General features: G+C 36.0%; 3 protein-coding genes across 5 annotated transcripts; 1 reads left to right on the top strand and 2 right to left on the bottom strand.

Annotated features, from left to right (window-relative positions):
* Positions 1 to 7: 7 nt before the first annotated feature.
* LOC117207275 (60S ribosomal protein L27) lies at positions 8 to 1,254 on the top strand. Of its 3 annotated transcripts, none has more exons than XM_033447319.1 (4): positions 8 to 137; positions 604 to 835; positions 926 to 1,062; positions 1,175 to 1,254. In XM_033447319.1, the coding sequence occupies exons 2-4, from the start codon at positions 617 to 619 to the stop codon at positions 1,221 to 1,223; spliced, it is 405 nt and encodes a 134-aa protein (XP_033303210.1). In that variant the 5' UTR covers positions 8 to 137; positions 604 to 616; the 3' UTR covers positions 1,224 to 1,254. The 3 variants fall into 3 exon arrangements, with proteins under 3 accessions (XP_033303210.1, XP_033303212.1, XP_033303211.1); XM_033447321.1 differs by having other exon boundaries at positions 98 to 120; XM_033447320.1 differs by lacking the exon at positions 8 to 137 and adding an exon at positions 271 to 294.
* Positions 1,255 to 1,596: 342 nt separating this feature from the next.
* LOC117207271 (dynactin subunit 2) lies at positions 1,597 to 3,851 on the bottom strand. The gene is made up of 9 exons (XM_033447313.1): positions 3,585 to 3,851; positions 3,312 to 3,383; positions 3,097 to 3,230; positions 2,919 to 3,030; positions 2,667 to 2,818; positions 2,352 to 2,598; positions 2,076 to 2,252; positions 1,860 to 1,962; positions 1,597 to 1,782 (listed from the first exon to the last, which is right to left on the bottom strand). Exons 1-9 carry the CDS (start codon positions 3,618 to 3,620, stop codon positions 1,604 to 1,606), a joined length of 1,212 nt encoding a protein of 403 aa, XP_033303204.1. The 5' UTR covers positions 3,621 to 3,851; the 3' UTR covers positions 1,597 to 1,603.
* Positions 3,852 to 4,533: 682 nt separating this feature from the next.
* LOC117207272 (GDP-fucose protein O-fucosyltransferase 1) lies at positions 4,534 to 6,323 on the bottom strand. The gene is made up of 6 exons (XM_033447314.1): positions 6,097 to 6,323; positions 5,882 to 5,997; positions 5,687 to 5,810; positions 5,260 to 5,624; positions 4,912 to 5,148; positions 4,534 to 4,832 (listed from the first exon to the last, which is right to left on the bottom strand). The coding sequence occupies exons 1-6, from the start codon at positions 6,200 to 6,202 to the stop codon at positions 4,629 to 4,631; spliced, it is 1,152 nt and encodes a 383-aa protein (XP_033303205.1). The 5' UTR covers positions 6,203 to 6,323; the 3' UTR covers positions 4,534 to 4,628.
* Positions 6,324 to 19,066: the final 12,743 nt, after the last annotated feature.

Raw genomic sequence — 19,066 nt, forward strand, 5'->3', positions numbered from 1 at the left:
CGACATAGGATTGGTTATTATTAAACATCGCCGGATGTCTAATGATACGACATCTGTAGGTTGAATTTTAAATATCGGACGGGTAACCAATTGAGAATTAGGTAGACTTCCTTTTTCCCGGTACGATAAGTCGTAAGGTGTGTGATGTTTGTCATTGCAGAAACTAATCCAAAAACATCGGAAAATAGAAAAATAATTTGTTTATAGATATAATATTCTTTTTAGTAACGTTTATTCCGGTATTTTTGGGATAGTGATTATTTATTTGATTGTAGAATTTTAATAAGTTCTTGAGTATGTTAACAAACATTTTTAAGTTTGTTTTCGTTAAACTAAGATTAAAATTAGATTAATCATTTAAATTTTGTGTTTTAAGAAACATTCTATATATAAATTTATTTGTTAATTTTTTAAGTACTGGTGATGTAAAAGAGGTTATGTGATATCTGTTTACAACTGCCAATGTAGTCTAGGCGTTAACAAAATCTCGTTAAAAAAATTAATAATTAACGTAAAATAAAATATTATATACGAGTTTTGTAACAAAATATTCGTTTCTTAATTTTGATACTACTAAATAAATTTTCTTAACTTTTTCTATAGATATATCTTCAAGATGGTGAAGATTATGAAATCAGGAAAAGTTGTATTGGTCCTTAGTGGCCGATACGCAGGAAGGAAAGCTATCATCATGCGCAATTATGATGATGGTACTACAGAAAAACAATATGGACATGCTATGGTAGCAGGTATTGACCGATATCCACGAAAAGTACACAAAAGAATGGGCAAAGCAAAGATTCATAAACGTTCCAAAATTAAGCCATTTGTGAAAGTAAGTTTGTCACTAGTTGTTTGTATAATTTTCCTTGTTTTATATATATATATATATAATTTTATTTCAAAATATATGTATTAATGATAGGTACTTAATTATAACCATTTGATGCCGACGAGATACACTGTAGATTTACATTGGGATAAAGTAACACCCAAAGACCTTAAAGACCCAATGAAGCGCAAGAAAATTCGATTCCAAACACGTGTTAAATTTGAAGAAAAGTATGTATATCTATATCTATTATTTCTTAATATTATATTTTGCAACTGTTTTGAGATTGCGTTTAAAATTATTTACTATAGATAGGCAAGTGATATTAATATCTATTTTTAGGTACAAATCTGGTAAAAACAAATGGTTCTTCCAAAAGTTACGATTCTAATTAAATTTAAATAAATACAAATCTACAAATATTTTAAGTGTAATATTTACCATCTCTTTTCCTGTTCCAGAATAAAAAAAGCAATTTTTTGTACATATACTTGAAAAGCACGATTCTAGTTTATTTTTAACTTGTAATATTTATACATTAATGAATTTTTTGCTACAATAATAGAGTTAACTTGTATTATTTAATTAAAAATAATTAAAGTTCTATTATTAAAAATATTTTAACAACAATGTATGACAAGGTGTACTAAATCATGAATAAATTAAAAATATATTTAGAAAATATTAGTAAATAATATATAATTTAATAAATATCTATTAAACAAGTTGAGATATAATCTATAATGAAAATTTCAATGATGCTCTTATGAATTACACGTTCAGTTTTTTAATACGTTCATCTAATGATTCTATGTTACTCTTTATAATTTCTAAGTTTGATGCAAAGCTCTCTTGTACTCCTTTTAAAAGAGACTTGTTACTTTCCAAGTCAGAAGTTATTTGTGATTGTAATTCCTCTAAACGTGTTAAAGATTTGTTGAATGTAGCAGCTAAAAAAAATATTGAAAAAATATATTTTTTGGAAAAAGAAATTTATAAAGTTTTATAAATATATTTAAATACACACCTTGTTGGTGAATAGTATTTAAAGCCAACATTCGATTTACGGTTTGTGGTAAAATTTGTGAGATAGTTTCCGTTTGTTTCATAATATCATACATTTCCGAAATCTAAAAACAAACTTTGATTTAGATAAAATAGTTATTCACTTATTTCTAGTTTCTAATGTTGAACTCTCGTAAATAAATTCATGTTATTTGAATATTTCTAAAAAAAAGAATACTTTTTGTTCTTGTTCTGAATCTAATGTTAATGCAGCCTTTTTTTGTGCAACATTATCCATTCTATGAATTAGTGCGGCTAATCGGCTTTCAATTATATCTAATTGGTAAGTATCTAGTAATGCAGCTTTTGCTCCTAATTCTTGAAGAGCTTCCATTACTCCTTGACCTTTGAGATTCTATAAAAAAATGTATTATTTACTTATTATTAGAAACACGCTAAAAATATGACTAACAATAAGTATTATAATTATGTAAGAATTTATTGTGCTACATACCTGTGAAAATTTGGAAAGTTTATCACTGGTTGTCCCAATTACACTTTCTAAATTGCAAAGCCTTTGTTCAAGTAATGCAATTCTTGCTGCTTCCTGCATTCTTGCTTTTTCTGGAAGATACATCATCTGATACTTAAGTACACCAGGTTCAGTTGCTTTATCATCTTTTGCATTCTGTGACTTTGGATCAGTTTCAGAAGTAAGAATACTAGTCTGCTTGAATGCTTCTATTTGTGATATCAGTTGTCTAAAATATTCATCAACAAAAGAAACATTTTCATTCTAAACACCTTATTATAATATAAATAAACTTACTTCATTCTTGTGCCTTGTGGATCTGACAGAGTTGCAACAAGATCAGCCCCAAGACATTCTTCTAATTTTAAGGAATCTAATTGTTTTCCTAAGAGTTGTACTTGAGAAATTATATCAGCAACAGATTTCACCTTTTCCTCTTTTGATTTTTCCTATATAAGAAACAGTAAAATATTCATTCATTTTTAAGGTTTGAACAATATGGTACATCATAAAAGAAATTTCAAATATGTATAATAGAACAATTAATACCTTCAAGTCATTTACTTCTTCATATAATTCTTTTATTTCACATTGCAAGCGCTGGTACTTTTGAATAGGGGTTTCTTTTTCTCCTTCTCCAGGTAATTCCCAATCTCCAAATCTAAAATTTGTTATATGTCTTCAACGTATATCTTACATCTTATATTTTCTTACTCAAAATATTTACTTATAGCCAGTTCTTGGTTTGAGTGATATTCGATCGGAGAAGTCAACTTCCTTGCTGAGGAAACGTTTATTTTTAAATTTAATAAATGCTTCAGTGGCACTAGTATGTAATTTTTCTATAGAATCTGTCTCATCCTAAAAAAAGGAAATATTCATACTGCTAAATACAGTATACTACATAATACATTATATTATAATCAATTTTAAATACTGTACCTCGGGGTAAAGTTGAAATTGTTCTGATTCTGGTAAATCAGTAGTCTCATAAACGTCCACTTGATCATATGCCTGTAGATACAATGAAAACATTGAAATATTAAATGTTCATTTATGTAAATTATAAGACATAGACGAGATTATACAAAATTATATCATTTCAGATTATATCTTCTTATCTCAATTTCAGATTATATTCTCATTTCAAAATGAATTATATTTAATAACAAAATCACATTGACATAATTTTATCGTAAAATATGAAGTACTTACAATCCCAGGTAAATCGGCATATTTAGGATCAGCCATTTTTCGTAATTAATTTTTAAAATGCTGTAAATTTTATTCAGCTAAATTATTTTCAAAAATACAAGAAATTTTTTCGTTTAGTAGTGATCAATAAAATTAGTAAAATATTGGTGTAAAGCATTAAGATTTTAACCGAATATATTACGAAGTGTCACTGAGCATTTGGTTGCATCTGGTTGTATATAGCATATGTTTCACGTTCGTACGACTATCACGATATCTTCCAGCAAGTATCAGTACTACATTAAAAAATGGTAAACTTAGAAAAGTGATACATATTTTTGAAAATAAAATATATTTTATTTTAATAATAACAAAATTATAATCTTGTAAACGTAAATGTAATTATTTTATATGATTAAAATAACTTTTGTATTGTTCAAAGATATAAGGTATACAAAAAATACACATTTTAATTTGATATCTAATCAGTTTTGTGTAAGTTATAATTGTTTTGTAATTTACAATAAAACAATTAAAGTTTATGTATAACGCATATGTATTGTCTTCCAAAAATGTAAAATTTTTGGATAATATTTTAGGTATCTTATAAAATTTCATCTTTTATATGTGTTTTGATATAGTTGTTCCTGAGGCTGTTATGATTTGCGAGCAACAAATATTTTAATTGCTTGCTCTTCCAAATCATACAAAGATACTAATTCAAGAAAGTTGCATAACAATATGAAAGAACTAAAAAGTTCCCAATCAATGTTGTATTGATAGATAATTATTGAAACTTTCATGAATCATGTTATAGCTTAACTTTAATTAAAAGCAATATTTATATATTTAAAAGAACTTTTATCTTATATGACCATTTTTTGTAAAATATAATAAAAGACAGTATACATAAAAGATCCTTTTTCATTGTATATACAATTATGTATATCATGCGGAGTTTTAGGATAATTTAATTATAATAATTTAAATGGGTTCAGCTTTTATTAATTATAGGATGAAGGAAAAATTAAGAGAAACAAACAGACCTAGTTAAGAATTATGTTGCTACAATTCTTCATGTGTAATAGAAGATGAAGACCTCTCTGAAGGGAAACCCCAAAAAAATGTGGGATACCCTTTAATTTCCCTTTCTCTTGCGACAAAAGCTGAGAATGAAGATATACAGTTTCCTATAAAATAATTTGCTCTTCCAAGAATAGCTAAATCTAAATGAGGCGATGCAGGTGAATCTTGTTTAAAAACTGGAACCTATAGTAGATATTAAATGTATTTATATTGTATATATATAAATGGATATGTATTGTATATATATTGTTATATTTCTTACTTCCATCCGTGCTAAGGCTTTAGTAAGTTCTTCAATCATATAGTTATTATCCGATGCCACAAATACTGATTTGATGTCATTACCATTGCGAATAACCCGTTTTAGATGACGTACTATTAAATCAAATGATGGTAGACACATAGCAGAAGTTGCTTTTCCACGTTCGTTACGATACCCAAGGCATTGTGGAGCAGCAAAGAGATTTGGTGTGCTGGATATAAATTCACAAGCACGAACCTGTTAAACATAAAGTGTGTTTTATTTACAAATCTAATTCTTTTTATTAGTTTCTTAAAGTTTTATTATAGTGAAATGAATAATTTGAATATCTGGAAGATAGATACACACCCAATCAATTCCGTTACGTAGATGAATTCCTACAAATGCTCCTCTTGGTAATTTTTGTTTTATAAATGCTACGGCTTTATTAAGCATGTCTGTATTCCATTCAACATACTTGTGTAATTTTTTATTTTCCAATTGTACAGGAAAACTAGCAGGTGCACCTGTGAATGCTAATACTGGCCAATGTAATGCAGGATATTGTCTTTTCCATTGTACTGCCATGTCTGTATGATGAACATCATAATGTAAAGGACCATAAAATTCTGATTTTACAAAATCTATATTATATGTATCCCAAAATGAACCGAATGGATTTCCATCTTTGGCATTGCATGAATCTCCTTTTCCACGTGCTGAATAACAGAAAGCTGAAAAGGACAACATGTTTCAAAGGAACACTTTGTCTTTGAACTTAAACATTTAAACTTACATACTCTTTCCTTAGATTGCCATATTTTTGGTGCTATGTCTCGCATAAAATTCTCCATTAATAGTGCTTTATGGAAGCTTTGAACTTTTGAAACATTAAAATATATATCAAATGGAACTTGTATCTAAAAAATGATAAATTTGTTTATAAAAATATTTATATTTTATGAGATATTAAATGTTATTGTTTACAAACAGATCTTGTTTCTCCAGTTCTATATTCAACCCATGGTGGTAAAACTAAAGTACGATTTAGTGCTTTTGCAAATCCTAAAGCACCTAAAAAGTGATCCGCTTGATTTCCAAATCGCCCTAAAAAAATTAATCAACTCGATGATTTTAATAGATTAATTTATTCTAGGATATATTTATATAATTACATATAAAAATCTTAGGTATACATGGACATACCCATACAAGGACAATAAACAATATATCCATTTGTATCAATATCAAAGTCTTCACAATATGTGTTATAAAATGTGGTTAATAGTAGAATGAAAATAATACTGAACATTTCGAGTTTCTTTACTTATTTTATTTAATCACAAATAATTAAGGACGCACTATTTAATATAAATTACTCCGGTTTTTATACATTTCCACCATTCCTATGGATACGTGCATGGATTATTGCATATGTAGAAACGCTTTCAAAGCAAGCGAGTCTAGGCCATGGTCATGTAAACAGGTCTTGACACTCATACAGAAGCCTAGGGAGAACCATTTCATAGGGGAAGACAAGAAAGTTTCCCTTCTCGCATACATGACGTGTTATGAATGTCTCAGATATCTCTTGTCTGTCTCGTAAGAACGCGGACTTCGTTGACTTTCTATGTTTTTATTTTTTAATCCTTAGAGTGATATGAATGCATATATGCGTCTGGCGAAAGCTATCGGTGTGGACTAAGGGCGCATATATGCGTTTTCTGTAAGTGTCTAGCATGGACTAAGGACGCATATATGCGTTTGTCAATTTTTCCGTACACCTACGCAGAAGTAATACTATTACGTTTGTGTGAGATAAATATTTTATATCAAAAATCTACTGTTTCGAAACAAAAATTTAGTGAATTTCATTTAGCGTTGATAAGAGACATTTTACAAAAATATTTCCAACGTAGAAGCATAGTAGGGGGAGGAAAGAGAAAGTCTGAGGATTTACCATTTCGTTTAATTGATAGGCATTTTACATCAAAATGCCCTAATCGTGCCGGCACAACACAATTATCAAGAAGAAAATGTGTTGTTTGTGTGAAAAATAAGAAAGGAGCGACACGCGATACGAATGCAGAAAATGCGATGTCGGATTATGTATCGATAATTGTTTTGAAATTTTTCACACACAACTGAATTATTAACTTGTGTTATATTTACTAAATTTAGTTTTCTAGTTTATTGTCTTCTAGTTTATTACCCAAATTCTAGTTTATTGTAAATTTCAATGTTTATAATAAATAATTCTAAAAAATAACACTCTTGAATCATTTAATCTCGTGCAAAAGAATTACTATAACTTATTACGATTTGCGCTTTGAATAATCAATCAACAGAGTTCAGTATAGCGAAAAAGTACTCCGTCTACAGCGATCGTCAGCGCTGGCCGCGCGCCGTCCGTACGAACCGCATAGGCCTCGAGTATTCAGCACTCTAAGGGTTAAGATTAGACACGACTCAATTTTCGGACAGTTCTCCCTAGCAACTGTAGAGACTTGTTTATATATGAACGTGATCTGGACAGTGGACAAGCTATTACAGTTGTACGATCTGGTACGACAAATAAGGTTGTTATGGATTTACAGTGATTTTTCGGGAAACAGGAAAGTGAGTTGTTGCCTGTGATCTTCTCTGTTTGCCGGAGTGCGGGAAATATTCAAATAAAAATATTAAGTTCTACTGAAATGAGTACTTTTATTTAGGAGATTGCTCTGATAATTTGGTACAATTGACGTCGCGACTTTAGGAATTGCGAGAATCCTGGCAGTTCCCGTTTCTTCCGCGACTTGCAAAATCCCTTTCAGTTCTCTTTCAGAATTTAGATTCCCCTGTAGTCCTCCTTCCAGATACTGGTGATTTCTGATGTTTTTCACCTCATAGATCGGTGCTTTTTCTTTTCCAATTCTTCCTAATGACGGCGGTGGTGAAAACGAAACGCTGATGTGATGAAACCATCATGTGTACTTACACGTGAGATGTCATATCCGCAAGGGTGGAGAGAGTTTTTTAAAAAAAAATAAGCTGTCACGGGGGGATTTTCTAGTGATACACCTTTTCGCTTTTTTATAGAACAATTTATTATGAAAGATTAACATTTTATACTTTGTTACGGATTATTAGATTATAATGTAGGTTCCAGAATTATATAGATTCTGGTCCAAACAACAATACTGAATTATCGCTGGTTTGTAAACACAACAGTTAATTATGATTTGCGAAGTCTGCATCTTAATCGGATTCTCAGTCTTATTATTAGTTTGTGCTGACGCACGAACACGCTGTACTTATATTATACATAATGCTGATTTTTGGAATTTTATGGTGTCAGCATTTATGATACCATTTATCTAAGATTTTGCCAATATATTGTTTATTGCAAAATTTGGTGTAGTATCGTGGACAAAAGGCCTAAGAGATATCGAGTAAATTATAAACAATGTCGCGAGAAGCGAGGCGCCGTCAGGCCCATCAATGTGTCGTCGGTCCTTCAATTGAATGGTTTCGTAGAAAAGGCCTACGTGATGAGTGGTTGCGGAACACGTGCGTGGTGGGTCTAAGAAAAGACAAAGGGATGCTAGTGTAACGTCAATTCACATCAGAGACCAGGCCACTGTAACATTAGAGGCCAGATGTGTGCGGGCCCTTACCGCGTACCCTCAATGACCTTAAGGACCCATCGTAAACTTAAACTTTTAATTTATTCTTGTAAGTTTTATCGGTTTATGGATGGTCCTTGAACAGTCCTACAAATTACGGAGAAAACAGGTAGTTACCTAATGGGAAAACCGAATATTTGGCTAACGGAAATGCTGGTTTTTCCCATAAACAATGTCACCTACGAGCCACGTAGGTAGGAGGCTTCCTCCTCCTATCTTCATTTATTAATGCGAGCTATAACCAATTCGCATCGCGGATCGTTACCCTCACTTTTCCTAACGGAAAGTGTGAACAATGAATCCGCGTTGTTAGTTCAAAGGGACACACCCACACCGAGCTTTCCTCCGTAATAATACAAGAACACCTCAACACTGGAATTACAAACTCTCACCAATCAACATCTCTCAGATCAGTCCCGTAAACAGTGGTTATAAACTTGTGTTATTCAATAAAGTTCTATAGAAAAGAAACCTAAAGTTGAGTTACGACTCAAACTTCTTGTCCTTAAAACCGAAGTCTTAATTTTACGTGACACTAGAACAGTTAGTGTCAGTGGAGAAGTCAGATGGTGTGAATCGAAAAGTCAGAGAGTGCGAGTTGCGTTGTCGAGATAGTGTTGCTTTTTTTTTTTTATTAACGTGGAGGAAATCCGCACGGACACCAGGTCGCTTCTGGGGAAAAGCGGCCTGGTAGTGCCGGACTCCAACCGACTAAAACCTCCACGATGACCGTCCCGGCTGCGATCGAGAGGGGCCCGGGAACCGGTGTGAGCGATACACCGCCGCCCCCCCCGCGCTTCATACGTCCGGTTTCCCTATCGGGCTGCTTTGCGGCCCCGGGGCGCTGAGCTGCCAGCGCCTAAGTTTGCACCCCACCGGGGGGCGCGGCGGACCTAGCGTGCCTCACCGAAGCGCGTCCATGGTCTCTACCGCGCAATCGCCGGTCAATCCTCTCAGGGTGAGAGTACCGCACCCTCACCCTCCTCGCGGCCTCTTTTCGAAGCATAACTTGCTCACAGAAGGTCACTGCCCTCCTCCTACTCTCGCTTACCAACAATACCTCGAGCCGTCCCTACCTCGAGGGGCCCTTATCCCCGGCGCACCCGCTCTCGTGTCGAGGTTGGCACGCTATTTGTCGAGCAAAGCCCGCCGAGCCCGAACCCTGACGTCGGCGCCTGCCGGGCCCGCCCCGCCCGACATATCCCGAGTGTGGAAATAGATCTCGCGACACCTCAGGGCCTGCAATTCGAACGGGGGAAACCCGGCGAGCACCGCCGCTGCTGCCGCCGAAATGGTGCGGAAGCCCGTCACTACCCTGATGGCCACCGTCCTGTGCAGCCGCCTGATCGCTAGGAGACTGCGACGGTTGGTCATCAGGTCCTCCGCCCAGATCGGAGCTCCGTAGAGCCGACGTCGGGCCCGCCCAGTCAAGGCAGCAAACGTCCTAAGGCGTTCGCCGTCTCCTCAACAGACGGTGCCAGGCTCTCGAAGTAAGCGCCGAAGGTCCAGTGGCTGTCGAGGATCAGGCTCAGATACTTCATGCTGGTTCCGACCCCGATCTCAGCCCCCTCCAACGTCAGGCGATAACCCGCTGGAGGCGTCCAGTGATCGGCCTTGCGGCAAAACCACATTGCCTCGGACTTTTCAGGGGACACCCTCAGTCCCAATCCCTTGATCTCGGCGACCACGCAGGCCACCGCCAGCTCCGCCAGGCGGACGGTTCTGCCCCATACCGTGCCCCAGACCAGCACCAACGTGTCGTCGCCGTAGCACGCCAGTGCCGAGTTCGGAGGCATCGGCGTCCGAAGCACTGCGTCGTACGCGATATTCCACAGCAACGGACTCAACACCGAACCCTGCGAGACCTCGTGATACTCCGGTCCCGGAGGAACGCCCGGATCACACCCCGCAGGTACGCGGGCACCCGATGAAATTCGAGGGCCCGGCATATCCTGTCCCAGGGGATGCTGTTGAAGGCGTTGACCACGTCCAGCGACACGGCCAGCGTCACGTAACCACGCCGTTCGGTCTCCTCGACAAGGGAGCGGACACGGGCGACAGCGTCGGTCGTAGACCGCCCTCTCCGGAAACCGAGATGGCCGTTGTGCGGTCCGGGCACACTCCGGGACAGATGCGACTCCAGGCGGGCAGCCACCACTCTCTCCAGCAGCTTGCCTGCCTCGTCCAAAAGGCACACCGGTCGGAAGGCGGAAGGCGAGTCCGGGGAGCGCCCCGGCTTCGGCAGCAGGACCATCCGCCTCCTCCTTCCACGAAGCGGGGAATTCACCTCCAGACAGGCATCCGTCGAACAGACGCGTTAGTCTCGGGGCCAAGACCCCGGCGACGTCCTACCACAGGCGGGCCGGGACTCCATCGGGACCCGGAGCTTTCCGCGCTCCGATCCTCCCGATGGCCCCGGCCAGTTCTTCCTCGGTAACCTTCGATTCCGGGCTCGCATTTCCCGCGGAGATACGTGGTTCTTTTTCCGGCGGTTGAGGCTCCTGCTCCTCCTCTTCGGCAGGGCTGCCATCTCCCTCGTTCGCTGCTCCCGGGAACAAGGTGCCGACGACCTCCTCCAGGAACCGAGGGTCCATGCTCTCCGTTAAGGGAGGCGCCCATGGACGGAGTTTGTTTAATACCATCTTGTAAGGGCGCCCCCAGGGATCAGAGTCTAGGCTGGCCAGAAGCTCGTCCCCGGCCCGCCTCTTTGCCTTCTTGATGGCTCGTTGCAGGGGCCTCTGCGCCTCGCGGTAGGCCTCGTACAGACGAGCCACCGTGGCTTCGTTCACCCGCCGCCTACGGCGGGATCTGGTGTACCGGCGCCGGGCGTGGATGCATGCCTCGCGGAGATGAGCGATCTCCTCGGACCACCATTACAGAGCGCCGGCGCGGCGCGGCATACAGATTCGCATTCGTGTATGCCAGACCGTGGCATACACGAATCGCAGATCGCGTACATGTCGCTCCTCAGCCGGGTCGCCCCCGCTTCCGCGCCTTCTTCGGCCCTGGATTCTTCTAACCAAGCGACTTCTATAGCAGCCGCCGCCATGAAGTCCTCGTCGCGCCGCCAACCGCCACCTCCATTAAGATGTAGAGGTGGTCCGAGAGGGTCTCCTCCGGGGAGACCTCCCAACCGGAAACACGGCGGGATGCGGCAGGTGCGATTCAACCGGTGCGAGTAGGGCTAACGGACAGGTAGAGCGTATTATGGGTACGTTGAAAATTATGTTCAGAATCATAGAAACGACCGGGCGATCGTGGCTAGACGCGATTGGCAAAATACAACTGGCTTTAAATTACACTACCAACCAAGTGACTAAATCGAGTCCATTGGAACTATTAATTGGTAGAACAGCAAAGACCTTACGATACCCGATAATATCGAAGGAAGAGAAGTAGATATCTCTAATGTAAGACAGCAGGCAATAGAATTAGATCCGAAATTTAAGGGTCCATTTGTAATTGCAGAGATTTTGGAGGGAGACAGATATATTCTAAAAACGTTAGACGGCAAACGCTCTTACAAGTACAGTTACGGCAGGTTGAGGAAAATGCCAGATAGTCGCATTCCTGCGGATTTGGACGTTGGTAGTAGTGGCGAGGACAGTGACCCGAGCGATATGAGTACCCCGACCCCTGAGGGTCATTAACCCAATGTCAGGAAGCTGAAGCGGTCGTGCATTCGCACGCACTGCCAGTGACAATGTAATAAAACTCTGTGCGGTCGTGCAATCTACAAAATCAAGATTCATCAAAATCAAGATTACGATCCGACTGATAAATCCCAGAATGCAACTAGCACTTTGAATACAAATTATAATGCTACAAATTCTTGTTCCCTTTTATTTTTCTGTTGTCAAACCTCTGAACGAAATTTCGTTGTTGAAATGGACCCTTGACTTATTTGGAACATTTAGTTGAATGGTAAATAATATGAGTTACGTCGAGTCTAATGTTGGAAAAACGCAATATTTTAGTTACACACGAGGACGTGTGATTGTCAGGATGGCCGTGTCGGAGATGAAAGGACATCGAAGTCTCCCCTTTGGAACTTCAGGATAATTCCCTAACACCGTAATCTAGATTCTATCATAGGCGTAATTAAACAATTGTCGTCTTTTGATCCGATTGTATTTGTTCAAAATTTGTGATAATGAGCTTGGGCTCAGGGCGACGACCAGTCGCCGAACGTCGCCGCGGCCAAGAGATGAACGTTTTGCCTAACAAAGGTATGAAATAATGGTATAGCTCTCCTTAAAAAGAAATAATTGTAGCGGCACTAGACAGTAAATATTCCAACGGTTTCTGTCCCGTGGCTCGCAACACACAAACCCTATTCTTCGGGTAAGATGATTACCAGATGTCGACGCATCTCCACAGTACATATTCAGCTAGCCTGAGGACCCGTTACAAATCTTAAGATTTAGTTAACTAAAGTCCTTCAAACAAACAAACAGTCTTTGTCCCAACTACGGGAAGATAGGGGAAATCTATTTTTCTCACGAACGACGCTTCAAGGGCGGCTAGCATCCTTCTTTAACCACCAACATGGAAATTGACCAATTAACAGCAACGTCAATTTCCCTCATTTTCCGAACGAAGGTTGTTCTCGACGAATCCGATGATCTCCTGTCCCTAGACACACATCCCATCATAGTTTTCCTCTGCAGCATCATCGTGACGGAAAGTCATTCTCTCGTGACGTTTCATTAACGAGTTACATAGTGCCTTTACTCTCTGTGAATATTTTACGTTTTAACAAAGAGCTAGTTTAGTAATACTTGTACCGTAGATAAGTAAATCGAGTGTGACTTAGACTTTGGAAGAAAGTACATTTGTCATCCTGTTGACCGCGGATTCGTTATCGAACCTAAGACCATTGTCATTAATGTCTAATCACCGCGGTTACTTGCCAATTTTGCGATATTCACATTTGTACTAATAATCATATTTGTACTAGTAAATATCTTCTCTATTGCATAACAGCAATGTCTAATCCAAATGAAGATTCGTTACACGCCCCTAACTCTAATCATAATGTGAACCTGACATGTATATATGTTAATAGACATAATGCATATTACAGTCTCATTAATTGAACATTATATCACCTTCTATATGTTACAGGTATCATATATCAATGCATTTTATATTAGAATATATTTTAATACAAGTAAGTATTATTTAATTCATTTTTTATAGTGAAGTAATGAATATTAATTGTTATTCTTTGACATGTTATTCCGAATTGAATAGGTTTTGTCACATTATATTGTCAGCGCCTCATCTGTAACATCGTTTGTATATGTAAAAGAATATTTTTAACAAATTTGTGAAATTATATAATTTATTAATTGCAAATAATATAGAAAGGAATTTTATCATTAGTAAATAAATGTACATTTGACAATTGGTAATAAATGTATGAATTGTTAATAACATATAGATTGTAAGTGGATTAGATTAATAATAACTCATATTAATGTAACATTTATAATTTTAATGGATAGTTTATCCATATCCATATTATGGATAAAGATTAAATAAATATGTTTTACCACCATGAGCATTACAGAGTTTTATTATATCTTAGATGAATAATGTAGGATGCGGTCGGTAATGGGTACTATCTTTTCTGTATCTAACTGTGACATGTATGTACATTATAAATAAAATAAGTCCGAAAATTAATGGAACATTTGTTTCTAAGAGAACGCCCGAGTTACGGCCCATGATTTCTTTGAGATCTTTAATCCTATGATGAGTAGAATACGATGCAATAAAAAAGATTTGTCTTTGAATTTCAAGATCAAGATCAATTGGCTAGAAGAGTAACGCTCTATATGTGTCTACTCTGAACTAGTATGCGCCTATTCTGAATACCTGATATATATTGCTATATTATTCTTATAATACTCTGGTAGAGAATAATTTTAAGCCACTTAATTAGGAAATACCTGATCAGTGGCGTAGACCACTATAGCTTACACTATTCATTATAATAATATATATGTACAACATTACAAACAACAAAGTACGACAATAATTTGAATACAGTCATGTTGTGCTACCATGTTGTAAATCGTATTTTGCTAGAAATAGTAATTAAAATAATGACATTGCTATAATTATAAAGATAAGATATTCGAAATATCTATTAGAATGAATTTCGTTACCTGAGATAGAAACACTTTTACTTATTTTTATATGCTATAGCAAGTATTGTGCTTCTTAAAATAGGATTACGAAGTTTTAATTAACAGCGAAGTTTCTTAAGAATTTAAGTAATTTACACTTTTAGGCTTAAAAGGTCAACGAACGTTTAGATTAAATGTTAATTTTTACTAATAATAATTTGATAGAAGAAAGTTAAAATTCATTGCATCAATGAAATTTTTATTTTTATTCAACCTCTAAATAATGTTGCATAATGTTTAAGTATGTAATGCTCATACTGCGTTTCGTTGTTTAAATATCTAGAAAATATTTGAGAAATCTAGCAAAGTAGAGATGGAAGAAAATTGTTATTAATCACCAGGAAGAATGCCATCTGGAAGCTTTCTTACTGGTTTGTCGAAAAAACAGAAACTGTTTCGTTTATTTCGTAGTTCGTTTGATTCGTCCCACTCTCACAGTAATTACTTTGTACTACCATACATACATATCAGAGTAGAAATGAGTTTGATAAGGTTGAAGGTGGAGATTGGAGAAGGATGATACAATACAATAAATGATGGTCGATGAATTTCAATTTGTTGCAAGATTTTTTAGAGATAGAATAGGGGGAGTAGATAGTATTCGTTTGCTGATGGATTACAATTGCGAACGATTTAATCGTGTTCCACACGCGTGCATGTTAATGCTACAAATTACGCTTTATCGAATTTCAACAAGGACGATAGCACTGGAAAAGAAGATCGCTTCACATGGAATAACGACGAATTACGACCAGAATTGATTTGTACCTGTATCAGAGATTTTTCCTGAACAAAACACGATAAAATTGTTTTGCGTACATAAATCCTTTGAAAAACTTTTGGGAATTACCATATGGCTTGGTTTAAATTAAACCTAGTAGGTGTATTTTTAATGTAATTTAAGCGATATTTTGGGATGAAATGTGCATATCTATATCCATATACAAGATGGTCCGGTTAACTTGTACGAATTGAATAACTAAAGTACGCGTTGAACGAAATATTATTGTATATAATAGTTGCATGGTTTTGATTTTTAAGTGGAATAAGGTAAACGAATAATTATGTGTTTGGAAGGATATTGAGTTCCGAATAATGATGGATTACCTCCTTGATTTGAAACCTAATAATTAAACTGACACCTTGTTTTGGTTTATGAAAATTGTATTTAGTATAATTGACCTTTTTTATTGATGAACCTGGGATATCAAGTAGATATACGGTGTTTCTTTAGTTTGTAACTGAAAATACAGATACTCGATAGGTACCATAGGATTTTAGTTTGTATTGTATTAGTTGAATCCTGTATTTCAATTTGTAATATTAATATGATACATGATATGTGATATATATTAATTAGATAGGTTTTAAAATAATTTTCTACACAAGTAATGTCTTATACAACTCCAATCGAGTTAATAATTATTAGTAATCTAGTGAGTTGGAATCTAGAACGAGATATATTTTGTACTATACTTTTAAACCACGTATTTTTTAATATCTTTCTGAAGATCTATAAGTCCCAGTATATATATTTTCTATTCTATGATATCACTTCCTGCAATGAAAAGATTGAAAAGAAATTATGCACTTATTTTCAGCGATAACGTGTTTAGGCTGACAATGAACTTCTCTCAGTGTGAGCAGCAACATTCGAACAATTTTAACAACTTAGCTAGCTGGGCGAATTTCTTAATTATAAAATATTGCTATATTATATCCTATCTTGGATCTATCTATCTATTCTATAATATCTTACAATCATTCTACCGAGATGTGTACTTTACTATCGCGGTGTAACTTGTATTATGATATCGGTAAGCACATAAATAAATAGAAGCAAGTAACATCTTTTACAATTTAATTCACTTAGTTGTAAATTTAAAGTACAATATGATACGCTTGTATTTTTGGAATAATCATTGTAATTTTGTGATTGTTCATTTCCATAACTTTATTGCTGTGCTTTATCGTTTAATAACTTCAACAACACTTTCGCGGAATGTAATCCATAAGTCCAATTTATCGATTAATATCAGTAGTTCTGCGTGTTTTATATATGACGTAAAAAATAATCAAATATGATATAAAAAGAAAAAAAAATACTAAAAACTCCACAACGAATAACAAAGATAGGATCATTTGTCATGTGTCATAGAGATATGTACATCGTAGAGTCTACTAACTCGAATGCTAGCAACAGTCTCAATTTTAAATTTCGAATATAACTGAAAACGAGTTAAACATAAATCTTGATCAATGTAAATCCTATTAGTGAAACTAAAATACCGATCGAAATGTAATTAAAATAAACACAAATCCGTTACGCGGGAGTTATGTGCATACCGCGTAAAAGGCTTAGTTATATGACCGAATCTTCCGTGAAACTTTGATGTTACCGGTGTTGCAGTGGTACCGAGGATACACGTAAGAAACTGAACGGACATTTTTTCGCTCGATTTCCTATTATTACTTTATATGTGATAGAACTCGAAAGGAAAGCCTGTCGAAAGCTGGAAGAATTTTTCCGACATCTTACGCTTCAAGAAGTTCTCCATCTGTATCTGCCCTGTTATAAATCGCCGACAGTTGCCGCAGCTGTATCTCATCTGCGTTTGCTTCCAGTAATGTCTTACCGACATATTCTGGTTATATTGGAAAATCAATCACGATCATAAACCCGGAAAATATGTTTGACATCCTCATTTGATTGTCCTGCCTGTTCTCTCCTCTCTGCATTTGTGAAAAGCGCATATCCTAGTCTGCGTTTTTAGATTCTAATGATTGAAAGCATTATCAGACGCGACGATATACATGCCACGGCCCAGCACCACAGACCCAGTATATTAAGACCAGATTTTTCAAAAAATGACATTATTTTCAATATTATTTCCCATATCAAACTTTCTATTCTTCTCGACGGTGAAAATTCTTTCGTTCTGAGCCGTTTACTTTCTGATATAATATTATAAAAAGCGAAAATGATGTTAGGTCCATATTATGTTTCAATGTTTTTGTGACTTTGATTTGCTCTACAGTAAAGTTTGAAAAGTATGATTTAATACTTCTTGGCTCTGGGTTTCAGATATACGTTGTGTATATGTATATGCATTATATATTGATTACTAAAATTTTTATGCATTTACGAGGAATTTATAGATGCAAACACAATGCTCATAATACACAAAAATATACAAAACAGCCAAAGTGTAATATTTGCTACAATAAAAAGTGAGTGAAAAACATCTCTGCTTAGGCTTCGCTTCTTTTTTCTATGTTCATCGAAATATTCGGCATAAACATCTGCAACCTGCTGATTACTGAATAAACGACAACTAATGCTAAAACTAAATACTTTCGAATCAATATTTAGTTCTTTCATGACAGCCAGTGTTTAATAGAAATTTTAGAAGTTGTATATTTCGACTTCAGTTGTCAAGTCTATATTAGACGTTTATAGCGAACGTTAAGATTAAAATACGTTCATCCTTATACATATGTATTTTACCTTTACCGTATTATATACCTTATACATATGTATCTTTAACTACACTATGGTAACATCATTGAGCTTGCTCCGTTCAATATTATCTAACCACATAAAAAGTACAAAAGTACAAAGTTTATATGAACTTATTTTTTCATATATATAATATTTATGGAAACTTAAATTTTATTCGAAAGACCCTTAATATTCTATACTACTCTAAGTGTATTGTATAATATATTTATTAAATTTGAGCGTTCTAATATAACACATCGCGTAGAAGTAAATTCTTTTTTGTATTGATATGGAATACATTTCAAAGTGCAAGAAGGCAGCATTTTTATGTATTATGTCAAATGTGGTAATCGTTCATGTAAGAAACACGTTTTAAAAGTTTATTATATTTTGTAAGTAAAAAGTATAAAGTCGTAAATACAAATACATTTTACCGGAAACGTTCAGTTTTAATATCCAAGACGATCGATTCACAACGTTTGTCGTTTCGAAAAGGAATGATCTTACCGCAAAATGTAAGGACCTTATCCATGATGCGCACTCCTTCGTCATCCCTTTGTTATACTTTGTTATCGCTTTGAAATATCTTCGAAGAATATAAACGAACACAGACATGGACAGTGTCAGTCATTGATTCTAAGAAACATTTACTTATATTAATATATTTTCAAAAAATTTAAAAATTCAACTGTGTAAGCAAAAGCTGTCACCGAAAAAATACAGATTTGATAAATATTTCAGCTCGAAATGGTATTGTAGAGATGTTAGCTAGAATAAGATTGCTGTGTATGCAATAATATGAGGCGAAG

Source organism: Bombus bifarius, unplaced genomic scaffold, assembly GCF_011952205.1.
Source record: "Bombus bifarius isolate JDL3187 unplaced genomic scaffold, Bbif_JDL3187 scf7180000008026, whole genome shotgun sequence".
NCBI classification, from domain to species: Eukaryota; Metazoa; Arthropoda; class Insecta; order Hymenoptera; family Apidae; genus Bombus; species Bombus bifarius.

What these genes read in the sequence shown, in the direction of transcription:
- LOC117207275 (XM_033447319.1), top strand. Translation starts at nt 617, where the DNA reads ATGGTGAAGATTATGAAATCAGGAAAAGTTGTATTGGTCCTTAGTGGC. An exon ending in AAATTAAGCCATTTGTGAAA is followed by an intron (nt 836 to 925) that starts GTAAGTTTGTCA and finishes TATTAATGATAG; the next exon opens with GTACTTAATTATAACCATTT. An exon ending in CGTGTTAAATTTGAAGAAAA is followed by an intron (nt 1,063 to 1,174) that starts GTATGTATATCT and finishes ATCTATTTTTAG; the next exon opens with GTACAAATCTGGTAAAAACA.
- LOC117207272 (XM_033447314.1), bottom strand. Translation starts at nt 6,202, where the DNA reads ATGTTCAGTATTATTTTCATTCTACTATTAACCACATTTTATAACACA. An exon ending in TGTTTATTGTCCTTGTATGG is followed by an intron (nt 5,998 to 6,096) that starts GTATGTCCATGT and finishes TAATTTTTTTAG; the next exon opens with GGCGATTTGGAAATCAAGCG. An exon ending in GAACTGGAGAAACAAGATCT is followed by an intron (nt 5,811 to 5,881) that starts GTTTGTAAACAA and finishes ATCATTTTTTAG; the next exon opens with ATACAAGTTCCATTTGATAT.
- LOC117207271 (XM_033447313.1), bottom strand. Translation starts at nt 3,620, where the DNA reads ATGGCTGATCCTAAATATGCCGATTTACCTGGGATT. An exon ending in AATTTCAACTTTACCCCGAG is followed by an intron (nt 3,231 to 3,311) that starts GTACAGTATTTA and finishes TCCTTTTTTTAG; the next exon opens with GATGAGACAGATTCTATAGA. An exon ending in AACTTTCCAAATTTTCACAG is followed by an intron (nt 2,253 to 2,351) that starts GTATGTAGCACA and finishes ATTTTTTTATAG; the next exon opens with AATCTCAAAGGTCAAGGAGT.